A 13,215-nucleotide genomic window follows, 5' to 3' on the forward strand; every position below is an offset into this window, starting at 1 on the left:
TTAAATTAATCCAGGTTTTGAAATGTTATGATCTCCGTTTATGTATTGCAATCAGGAGGACAGCAGACAAGCACTCAAATTAGACCAGTCCTGTTCTGAAGTTATTACACTCCGCACTTGACAATTAAGGAGTACAGACTGGAGTCTGATCAGAATCTTTTAACTTTATACACTAACACAGCTCATTCCTTTTTCTTGTGAACATGCGGAAGCATTAAATTACAAAAAAGTACCATCATTAAAACACACATTTGTATAATTTTTCCATTAGAAATGGGTTTCTAAAAAAAAAAAAAAAAAAAAATCACCTCATCTTTAGGTTGCAATTGCTCCAGAAGGAAATGCATTCTGCTATTAATTACACAAAACATACAGCTGAAGCAGATATTTAATTTTACTGGCCCAGGTGATTTATCTGGAGAAAACCAGTCCCCATTCTAAGTAACTGGCATGACATAAATTTCCCACAGCAGGCATTTGACAACCTCTGTCCATCTGGCACTAAAAATAAAGCGCTTTTAAAAGTTTAAATCATCATGGCCACGACACCTGCCTGCAGCACTAGAGAAGCAGACTTCACTGGGAAACTGAGGCACAGTGTACTGGAAAGATACATCCTGGACAAACTGCTGATTGTGTTGATTTGTTCTACCACTACTAAAGCACGTTTCTAGGACAAATAATTCACTCAGTTCTAAAATTAGTTTAAAGAAAAGGTACAGCAAGTGTTATAACAAATATTGTATATCCAACATTATTCTTATTAATATGTCATACCAATGAGCCCAATGGTCTAGTTATTTAATAGGAAGTTCTATTTTAAAACCTTATGTAATGTTCCATTTTCCAACCTTAATAGATGTTACTTTGAAAATATCTCCAATTGTTGTTCTTAAAGGAAAAAAAAATTGAGCAACATGGTAAATGTCATCCCTGAACAAAGGATGACAAACGGTTATACATTTAAAAAAGATAAACACATAACTCTTTATCTGTTATTTTTGGCAGTGTACCCCTGGGACTTTCCCATGACTTCTAAGTCTTCATCTGCATTGGTGGTTCCATCAGGGAGGGAAGGAGGACTTCTACAAACTTGGCTTATTGACAAACACCAATCGGCTGACCCTCCACTGCAAAACCCATTCGAGACAGGGGAAAAAAAAAAAAAAAACACCCACCAAACAAAGATTAACCTTTAGCACAGTGGAGCCTTAACCAATAGGGAGAAAACCATGAATTACTATCTATCTGTTTATTCTTATCTGAGCAGATAGACCAAGTATTTCCTCTACAAAAGTGACACATTAATATACATCTGCCAAAATAAACTTCCCACATGCCAAAAGTATTTGCTGGAAGTGACTGCCTCACCGTCTCATTTCCGAATAGGATGTCCACGTACGGCATGACCTTCATCATGGGCTCCTTGAAGAACTGGCTGATAAATGGTGCAGAGAGATTCAAGCTGAAGACCTTGTTGTGTTCAGAGGCATGTTTGGCCACCTTTAATATGGACTCTGGGGAAACTGTGAGGAAGAATCCCTGTAAAGAAAAAAATAAAATATCTAGTAACAAGAAAAATCTTGCTGAACAGACATGCATATAAAATATTTCATTCAGTAAGAACTGGAGGTTAACAATCAGCTACATAATCCATAGTGTTTTTTTTTTGTTTTTTTTAGAATTACCTTATAAAATTAAATCAACAAATGGTTTGAAAATTAAACCTACACAACCTAGCGCTCTTCTACTAAAAACAACAGGTTTATCATATGCCATAATCATGGTCCCCATTTTGAAGCTTGTTGAAAGTCTGCTTCCATTTTCCCAAAACAAACAAACAAACAAAAAATATGCAAATTCTTCATTCAAAGGTTTTCAGGAAAAAAAAAATGGCGACAAACTGCACCGACTTCAGAATAGGGCCCCTGCCTATTAAAAGGCTTAGTCTGGATTTCCTTTACTGAGAAACAGGAAAGGCTACACTCCACATTATGTGGTGAAATACAACACAGGTAAGAAAAAACCTCTCTTTTATCAACTGAAATTTGAAACCAAACCTTTCTTAAATGTCTTTGCTGATCCTTTGTGGGTACAGCCTATCCTTTTACAAATCTACAGAATTAGTGTTAGAACCGGTACTTAAGATAGAAATGGGCTCTAAATCGGATACATGTAATCATAATAGGAAAAGCTCTAGTGACTATAAAGTAAGAGTACCTGGAAGGCTCCATTCAAATTTATTGAGAGAGACTGGATGTACAGAATGTAGAAAGCACAAACTTCACCTTTCACAGTTTAAGTACAAAAGGAGAACACCTCCAACAAAAGGTACAGTAATTTTAATGCAGCAAATGCATGAAGTATGAAAACATATGAAAACAGTAGGTTCTACCTTAATACTTTTTTTTCGTCAGTGTCATTTTTATTTAAAAATGTGTAATAGGGTAAATTTGGCATATGTATTGTTTTTTCTGTTCCCTTTTCTGTCATGAAGACATAACTATTTCTAGAATTCTTGTATTTAAAATTCACCAGTGTTATCACAGAAACAAAACAACAAAAAAGCAGAATTGAATTTCCTCCACCCACCCTACAGGAAAAACATTTTAAGGGTTTTAATTTAGAAATACTAAAAGAAATGCTAATATTCAATGACTCACTTTTTGACTAGAAGTCTTTCTGAAACAAATGCCATTGAATCGGTTAAGTTTCTTTTAGTATTACTACATTTAGCACCATTGATGTTTTTTTTTAATAAGGACAAGGGATGTTTCCAGCTGTAACAACATTCTTTGCACATTTGAGCTTTGTGTGAAAAAAGACTCAAGTTGAAAATGACTGTTCTAATCTGCAGCTTGCTTTTTTTGAGAGGTTAAATGTCACTGTTGTTGATAACGGTTGCTATTTTTGAAATGTTTCTGCGATAGTCAGAACCTTAACTGTCACTAAATGCTCCTCTATTGACCCTGACTTTTTTTTCTCTGGTTTGGTGCCAATGTGTCAGAGAGGAAAAGATTGTTTTGGAGACACAAATAGCCTTTTTGTCACTGAAGAGTCTCCCACCTGCCAGACCATCACAGACCAACTAATCAAAACAGAAGAAAAAAAATCAAGGCTTTTTCAAAAGGGCATATTTTATTACAGAAAATAGTTCATAAAATGTATTTCACTTGAATGTAACTGTTACGTGTTAATGAGTTGCAGTAAGTGAGTGCAAGAGCCTTGCTATGCACCCAAATTGTGGAACTCCCTGACTAATTGTTTCACACACAGCACTTGCCATTAGCTCACATTGTACAGTTGACTGCTAATATCAGCATTACTGTTTTTAAATTGCATTGCACAGCAATCTCACTGATGTCACACTAATTGGGGAAGGTTAAGTTGATAGTCTTCAAATGTTTAAAATACTTCTAAAATCAGTCAAAAATACTTTTAGTGTATCGGTTGCAAACAAACACAATACTTCATAGGGAAGATTAGTTGTGCTAAACCATATACTGGTGTCCTGCGGAATAAGTAGACCGGGGAAAAAGTGGATCGCTGTCTAGAATTTAAAAGGGGAGGTTCCATTGTTTCTAAGGTTTACAACACCTACTAGTACTACGTCTGCAGAATTAAGGAGGCTGTGTGGTCCAGTGGTTAAAGAAAAGGGCTTATTACCAGGAGGTCCCCGGTTCAAATCCCACCTCAGCCACTGACTCATTGTGTGACCCTGAGCAAGTCACTTAACCTCCTTGTGCTCCGTCTTTCGGGTGAGACGTAATTGTAAGTGACTCTGCAGCTGATGCATAGTTCACACACCCTAGTCTCTGTAAGTCGCCTTGGATAAAGGCGTCTGCTAAATAAACAAATAATAATAATAATTAGTAGATCGAGCACAGGGAATAAGTTGATTGGATATAAACTAAAAATAAATCATTTAAAATGAACTTTGTAAGTGTAATTTATAGTCTGTTTGCTTAACAAACATTATAGCAACGCGAGATGTTTTTGTTACATATTTTTAACGTGTAAGCAGTACTGTAAGGATAGGTATGCGAGTGATTACCAAAAAGTTAAAAGCACAATTTTCAGTCATGGACAAAATTGAGTTCCATGCTGCGGTTACTAACTTAGGCCACGATGCATAGCAATCACTGATGCACTTGTATTATTATTATTTATTATGCACTTTGTTCTTTCATTTATTTTTACAGACAGTACTCATTTTCCTATACAAACAAAAAAAAACGGAATGTGTTTTCTAATTTAGCTATCGTGTTTGATGTTTTTTTAACTAGGATGTTAACGTTTTGTCTTTGTAAACTGTGATAGTTAACGCTAGACCTACTGACAAAATAACAATAGACCTTGCAATACTACAATAATATTGCATGATTGTATGTCATTAGAATATATTACTAAAACATTTAAATTTCAATTAAAGATTGACAACATTTTGACATGTAAAACCTTTTAACATACAGTAAATAAATATTTGCGATCACACATCAACTACATCTGATTAACAACGACCTTTTTACAGGCAGTAAAAAGCTGACAAGCGTTTAACACTTGGCCTAGTATAAAGAGAGACGTAACTTACAGTATAACTGAACACTTTGCATCGCACCTATAATTTTTTACAATAAAAAAGAAAGTGGTGTGTGAACACATTACCATATGATCTGGCAAATAAAATGATCAGATAGAAAATGTTGATTCATGTAGTTAACCTCCCCTTTAATGCGATCCACTTTTTCCCAGGTCTACTAATTCCTTAAAACACCGGTTTACATGTAGAGTATGTAAAATTACAAAGAAAAACAAGCTATCACCTATACTGCTGGGTATATTCACAGAAACTCTGTAATCGACAACATTATTCTCAGGCCTGGATGATCATGGGTTATCACTGAGAGCAATGGAAAAAAGATGAAGAATGGACTATGGATTGAGTGCTATTCCTACAACACACACTCGTCGACTCAAAGCAACTGGTTTGGCTGAGAAAGTGCCAAGATAAAAAACATGTGCGAAGAATCCCTTTCTTCTGAGCAACTACACAAGGAAAATAACTTCCATAAGTATGTCTTGTGGACCGATGAGACCAAACTCAACTTCCACGTATCCAATGGGAATATCTGTGTGTGGAGGAAGCCAGGTTAAGAGTTTTCAGTCATGCAGTGCTTCCTGGTTTCTTTTGGGATTTCTTGGTTAGAAATAATTGAATAAGCTGACTTTCTGACAAAATATAAAAATCACAGGATATGTAGCAAAGCATTTACCTAAGCGTTTTGCCAAAGTGGTTTGCACAGTAGTAAGTTTCCTAGAGTTCCCAGAAGTACCTTCAAATAAGATTATTGACATAAAATAGGAAATACATGATGGAAAATGCAGAAGAGCTGCTAACCAGTGTGAATGACACATCATGCAATTTAACAATGTTGTGGCTTATCAGTTCAATTATGTTTTCATGATTTAACTTAAAATAGATTGAATAGGAGATTTTTTTTTTTTTTAAACAATAGGAGACAATTTAGGAAGATATTTTTGGCATGAAAAACACCTGACAAAATGTACCAAGAGCAGAATTTGCAGAGTTGGTATTTCTCAGTAAAATATAACACTTCAACTTCATGAATTTCAGTTTTACAAAATCAGAGTCCAATATTATCTACAGTCTACACACCATACCTTCAAAACACTATCAAAATCATATTCGTTTCATATAACATCAGCAGTATTTATTCTGAAAATAAAATTAAATATTGCATACAGTTGTTTTTAAACTAGGTATTTCAAAACCATGTTTGTTTACAGATCTTATTGAGCACGAGCCATTATTAAAGCTGAAATCTGAATACTGTCATATTAAAACTTTCAAAGCATGAAAACAGAAAATGATTGAATTAGCATTTTTGGAGTTTTGCAAAAAAAAAATGCTGAAATAAGTAATGTAGACAGATTTCTTGTAACTTTTTGCTCATCCACAAAAGCAAAACTTTTGCTACAAAAGATCTTTCCTATAATTTTGTTTGAGAAATTTCTAGAACTTATAAATTTCCATTGGAGTATGTAAACTTTTGACTACAACTGTATATATTTATTGCATTTATATAGCACTTTTTATACAAAAGTATCGCAAAGCACTGTACAGTACATAGCAGAAAAAAAGAACAAACCACACTACATTTGTATAGCATGTCACACATACAGCTGCCACAGTCAGACCATTGAAATAACAGTATACACATAATAATACAAAAGCAGCAATTTTAAAGTTACATTAAAACCCACTAAGAGAAGAAAGCCATTTTATAAAAGTGCATTTTTAGTCTTGACTTGAAAACTGTATCGGTCCCAGCTTCCCTGACAAACGAAGGCAGAGCATTCCATAATTTAGGAGCTCTACAAGAAAAAGCCCTACCTCCCATGTTGCTTTTGTTGACCCTAGGAATAACCAGCAGCCCCGCACCCTGTGATCTCAGAGTGTGGTTTGGAAGATACAGGGTCAGTAACTGCTGCAAATAACTAGGTGCTAATCCATTCAGGGCCTTGTAAGTTGACAGCAAAATCTTAAAATCAATTCTATACTGCACAGGGAGCCAATGTAAGAGAGGCCAAAACAGGGGTAATATGTTCACTTAGTTAGAATTCTAGCAGCTGTAAGCTGCTAGTGGGATACACACGTTTTGGGACACCATGCATTAGTCACCATGCATTAGTCTCTCGGCATCAGATACGGAAATAATTGGTCTAAGTTTGGCTATATTTCTCAAATGGTAAAATGATACTTTAGCAACTTCCCTAATAGGAGTCTCAAATGATGGATCAAAGATGACCCCCAAACTCTTAATCTAGTTTAGGTTTTGATAAGAGAGAGACTGCAAGGGTCGAGCTCATGTAATCCCACATTTCCTTTTAGTTGGTACTGTGATCCCACTAGCATAACCTCTGCTTTATCTGAATTCAACATTAGAAAATTCTGTGACATCCAATGATTGATGTCTGTAAGGCAAGTAGCTAATAACACCTGGCAGATGGAATTGCTGGCTTCAGGGACAAATATAGCTGGGTATCATCAGCATAGCAATGGAAGTTCACTACGTGTCTGCGGATAATGTCACCTAACGTTAGCAAATATAATGAAAATAGCAAGGGACCTAGAATGGAGCCCTGTGGAACACCACAGACAACTTCCGATACTGCCGATTTTAACTCCCCAATAGAGACAAACTGAAACCTATCAGAAAGAACCAGGATAGGACAAGGCCAGACAGTCCTACTGTGCTTAAGATAATTCAGTAGGATGGAATGGTCTACAGTATCAAAGGCAGCACTTGGATCAAGAAGAATTAATAGTGATGGAAAGCCCGAGTCAGAGCTTATCAGCAGATCGTTCACAACTCAGATGAGGGCCGTCTCGTTGCTATGTGCAGCACGAAAACCAGACAGAAATTTCACGAATATACCATTAAGAGTTAGAAATTTTTGTAATTGAATTGCAACAACTCTCTCTAGAACCTTATCTGAGAATGGTAGCTTGGAGATTGGCCTACAGTTATTGAGGATTTTAGGGTCCAAACTGTGTTTCTTAAGCATAGGCTTTACCACAGCTACCTTAAGTGCTGAGGGAACTATACCGGAGGAAAGTGAACCATTTATAATTTTTAAAATGTGGGTATTAATAAAACCAAGAACATATTTTAACAGCTTTGTAGGAATAGGATCAAGGCGGCATGTAGTAACTCTCATATGTGGAATTAGCTCTGCCAGTTCCTTTAAGGTAATCAATGAAAAAGCTCCCATAGTAGCCTTAATAGGTGTAGTTAGTAAAATTCTGCCGAGTCCTTAACAGAAGGTATCTGTGGAATCTCATTTCTGATGTTTAGTATTTTATTTTTAAAGAAATGTAAGAAGTCATTGTAGCTGTGAGAGGAGCCAATGTCAAGGGTATGACTATTAGGGGAAAGATTAATTAATTTATCTAGAGTACCATTAAGAAATCTAGGAGTATTTTTATTTGTTTCAATTAAATTAGAATAATACGATGATGATCTAGCCCATGCCAGAGCCTACCTATATTTAACCAGGTGGCCCTTCCATGCGATGTAATGAACATGCAATTTAGATTGCCACCATCTCCGTTCTATTTTACGACCCTCATATTATTTATTTCTTAGCAGACACCCTTATCCAGGGCGACTTACAATTGTTACAAGATATCACATTATTTTTTACATACAATTACATTATTTTTTACACATTACTTTTACATACAATTACCCATTTATACCTTTTTTTTTTACTGGAGGAATCTAGGTAAAGTACCTTGCTCAAGGGTACAGCAGCAGTGTCCCCCACCTGGGATTAAACCCACGACCCTCCGGTCAAGAGTCCAGAGCCCTAACCACTACTCCACACTGCTGCCCCTGTCATACTACTTCTTATCTAAGATACCAGTCAAGGTGGTGTTGTAGGCATTAACCAGCTCATCTACTGATGAGGACTCAGAGAGAGGTAATGAGCTCAAGACATCAGAAAGCTTAACAGCAGTTGAAGAATTAATTACCCGGGATTTAAATGTACGGTCCACAGTCTTTGTCGATACTGGCAGATTCACCTCAAAAAGAATGACAAGATGATCAGAAAAAGTAAGATCTAGGGTTATAATATTCTTAACAGCTAAACCACGAGAAATTACCAGATCTAAAGTATGGCCATGATTATGCACAGGACCTTTGACATGCAGGATATAATAGATTTAGACAAGTTTGTAAAACCAAATGCCACAGCTAATGATCACAGAAAACAAGTTCAGGTATTTATTTTGTAATATATTTTACACATAATTAAGGATCCTGGACATATATAATACTATGTTTTGGGACTATGTTAATCCACATATTCTATATGCAAGCATTTTTTTGCCACGTTCCTTTGTCTCTTTGGCCCTTATGAGGTTTACTGTGAACAATACACAGAATGTAGCCATACTGCTAAAATAATAATCAGCCAACTGATGCGTGAAGATTTTCTATTTTAAGAATGGAACACATGACTATTTTGTATGTCAACGAGACCTTGCTAGAGTAAGTGTTTTCTCGAGTAATGCTTTCTTCACACAATGGATAGAACAAAGCATCTTGCAAATGTACCTGATCTTTAGTAAAACGGCAGATAAATGACACAAACTTCAGCAGAAAGACATTATGCGAAGATATTCATTAGGGATTTGTGTGTGTTCTTTTCATGTAAAAGAGCAATATCAATTTTCAGTATCTAGATTCTAGTACGCATCTTTATTATTACTATAATACAGTTTTAAACTAGTATGTGTTAACATTGTGTATCATTTCAGAAATGTTCCTTTTTTCCCCAGAAGACCTAAATGTATATACTAGAAAAAAGTATTCCTGTAAGACCATATTTAATTAATGACACTCAAAAAGGATCAGTGTCCTAAATGCCAGACCATAATTGTATCAATTTCTTGAGTAAGGCAGCACTGTTAGCCATATAGTGGATTTCTTGTTTAATCTGTTTTCATATATTTGTAGCAAAGTATCTTCAGACAAGTTCAATAGATCAGTTCTGCCTTACTCAATCTGATATTCTAGATATTTTTTCTTACTTTATCTTTGTGTAGTAATTGCTACAATCAGAAGACGAAAAATGTGCATGGCTGGGAATATTAAAAGGAGGTTCATGTGTAAATCTCACGGCAAGCAACAACATGTACAACCTTCTGAGTGCACATCATTACATTAAGCCATGCTATAGTAGTTGCAAAATTGTTCTAAGCTGAGCAATGGAATGCAACTTTTGCCCCACTGCATTTGTGTTATCAGGAAGTTAGAAAGTTACACGCACCCAAAAATCAGGGAGTTTACTTAACTAGAAGGGAACCTTTGCTGTTGTGAGGCAAACTAAAGCAGATTTTCAGATGAACTGCTGCAGCTTGCTAAGCTAAGATGCAGTTTTTTTTTTTTTTTTTTTTTTTTTTTTTAAGTGTTGGATAGAGTTACAGGCTGTACTGGAAAAAAAAACTGTAAAGAATTTACTTAGGATTTGAAACAGACACAAGCTTTAAAGCCAAGATCCTTCAAATGCCAATACTAATCCACATAATAATTCAGCACATAGCCCAGGCTCAGATTCCTAACAGATACCATATGCAAGCTGTAATACAATTACACAAAGGTATTTTGGAAGATGATAATTCCATCTGCTCGATCCGTTTAAATTAACAAAATAACAGAAGAAATTACCAGTCACAAAGTTTTGTTAAATGAATAAAATAAAAAACGATCCACATTATACTGTGGTTTCTCACAAAAGTACAGTAATCCATCGTGTATCTGCCCGTCACATATCCACCCTAACCGTTTATATCCGCCATGATCAAACTTTTCAGCAACATTTATTTGTTATTGAACAGAGAAGATTAGTTCAGAGATTGTAGATCCTACCAGTTTTCGTACACTGTGTTGTATGTGCTCCATGCGCAACCATTGCTGGTAGTGTCACGTGAGCTGTTCAGTGTGTTGACGTGATATGTAAATAAACCCTGTTCGCCTGCGGGCGTATCACCTTCATCGTCTCGATCGGCCTGTCACTCAGCAGCTAATGCACGCACCCACAAGCATTAATACCCTGTATCTTTCTCAACAAAGGATTTAGGGGAGCTCACTAATAAAAGTGACAATAACTGCATGAATATAGTAATTGTTACAGCTGTGTATAATGGTATTTAAAACTGGATTCATTTATCCGACTTTTTACATATCCAGCCTTACTCGGGTCCCTCCGCAGTCGGATATGCAACAGATTACTGTACTCAACTTCCTAGATATGTGCCCAAGATACTTCCACCATCACATTTATTTCAGTGTTGTGTTTTCAGACAGATTAAACTACTGGTACATACTCGGAGGTGTCAGAAAAAGTAATTTGTTTACTCTTAAAACATATTGATTACATGTTGGCAGACACTATATATACACTATACTGACTTGTGTTTGTTTCAGCAGGCAGGTTCTCCAAGATATTCAGGAGTTTCTATGAACCACCAACTCCAGAAGAAATAAAATAGTTTGTTCTCTGAAAAAGCAAGGAACATGAATAGCAGGCCACTTTTTTCCCCCCCGACAGCATATGGCAATGTTAATAAATGGTGGCCTGAATTAGACATTTTGCAACCCCAAATCTGCTGGAAATAGAAGCCTCATCAGGAAGGAGGTATACAGTATTATTAAAATAAAAAAAATATTATATATTTTCTTGTAAGCAAATATTTACGCATTCAGTTACCGTAAACATCGTTGTATAGGGTCGCACTGGCGTAAAAGTCGCTCCCCCCCTTTAAGACTTTTTTCCTACATGCTCAACACCTATAAATAAAGAAAAATACACAGGTTTAGTTTCGAAATAACCGTTGTTTGCAATATTTTATTCCACTGATATTTTTAGTGTTGTTTTTCGTTTTTAGTTAAACTGTTAGAAACTATTCAGTTTTTCCAAATTTCTAAATAATTGGTTCAAGTAAATGTAAGTGCAATGTCCAAATAAATCTAAATATATATAATACTACTACAGTACTGCAAATTCCTGTAGTACCAGTGTAAACCACTGACAAATGGTACGTGAATGGATTTAATAATTATTAACAGAGCATAAAATCAAGTTATATATAGGCTTGCTACTTTTCGGTAAAGGTAATCGGTAAAGCTTGTTAAACGTCGAATTCCCCAAAAATATGAGTTTGACTGAAATAAATTTATATATGATAAATGTCAGTAAAACCACTCACTATTTTTTATTTTCTTACCAAAAATATTAAATTTATGAAATCATCTCGTCTGTGTAGTTTTTATAATTGCTGTCTGTCCCATCTGTCTGTCGTTCTGCTCTGAATGGCTAGGGGTCGCTGTCAGTCAAATCAGTGATTCCTTAATACTTTATGAGTATTGTGCACAATACCCTGATGGACCGCAGAAGTCTCCGTGGCAGGACAAAGCGGGCCAGTCTGCCTTGCCTCCAGCAAGTCCAGCTGTGCTTAAGGAGATTGGCAGAGCTCGGAATAAGTGCATGTTTGCATATTGTTTTTACTTGTATATATACTATAAAAGTCTGTGTAATACATTTTATATGCTGCATTTTCTACGGTTTGTTTGAGACATTTTTTTTCAATTTGTGTAGGACCTATATCTATAAAAAGGTATAGCTTTGCTGTGACCAAATGTTATTTCAATTAGAACGTTGGTAACCATGGTTTTGTTGCATGTTGAATATAAGGGGTTTCTCTAAATGAGACGTTTCTCAATGGCATAAAGTCTGTTTTTTTAAGCATAAAGGTTGATTTCACCCATGCTCTGCTTGAAATGAAAAATAAAGATTGAAAACGAAACAGTAAATTCTTTAAAAAATAAACGTTGATATTAATCGTCGTTTATTTTGGCAAAAAAATAAAAATCGATTATTAGCAAGCCTAGCCTATATATCCTGCATCACATCTGTATTAACCTACTTTATTTGAGCTTATCAAGTACCCAAACACTTCAAGAACAGATCTTCTTTGCTTTACTGAATAGTTGCAGCTGCATCGTTCTATTAACTGAAATTTAAAATAAAAGTATTAAAAAACAGGGCTGCCTGCATCAATTAAAAAAGAAACAAGAAACAAAAACAATAAACTAAAACAGTGCAGCACCTAATAACCAGTAAAAATAACATCTTAGTGTTGCATACAGTGCAGTAGAATTGCATTAAACCAGCTGTACAAATACATTCACTTTGAACCCTAACCATACACATACTTTACGAGTGTACCACTACGTCGCACTGATGTAGAACAAGTTACAGTATGTATTAATGTCATTAAAAGTAATCCTGTCAAACTATTTTTTCTAGGGCAATAAACGCTTTCAGCTTGTTTTTCTTTTGCCATATTTAAGTTTGTCTTTGTTTCGTCCCCAGTCACGTACTGTTTTTTCAGCATTGCGACTGCCATGCATTTTGGCAAATTCAACATTTGTCTGACTGTCCTTCTCAAAGACACCTGCATTATATAAATATTGCATTGCAGTTACAATGAACGGAAAACTTGATAAGTTTACTTGGTTTTCTAACCAACTGCTGTTTGCTAAGGATCCCAGGGGTGGGTTCACTCTGAATGTTGACAAATCAATGGCTCGGGAGTGTGGGAATAAGGAAATTCATAGAGAT

At 35.6% G+C, this 13,215-nt stretch overlaps 1 protein-coding gene across 2 annotated transcripts in view; it reads right to left on the minus strand.

The window, feature by feature from the left end:
- The window catches only part of LOC117418223 (adenosine kinase-like), a 116,597-nt gene that overhangs the window by 33,474 nt on the left and 69,908 nt on the right, over nt 1-13,215 (minus strand). For both annotated transcript variants that reach the window (XM_034031002.3, XM_034031004.3), the window contains one exon: nt 1,372-1,542. In XM_034031002.3, coding sequence (XP_033886893.1) covers nt 1,372-1,542 — 171 coding nt within the window. The remainder of the gene's footprint in view (nt 1-1,371; nt 1,543-13,215) is intronic.

This window comes from Acipenser ruthenus, chromosome 13, assembly GCF_902713425.1.
Source record: "Acipenser ruthenus chromosome 13, fAciRut3.2 maternal haplotype, whole genome shotgun sequence".
In the NCBI taxonomy this organism is placed as follows: domain Eukaryota; kingdom Metazoa; phylum Chordata; class Actinopteri; order Acipenseriformes; family Acipenseridae; genus Acipenser; species Acipenser ruthenus.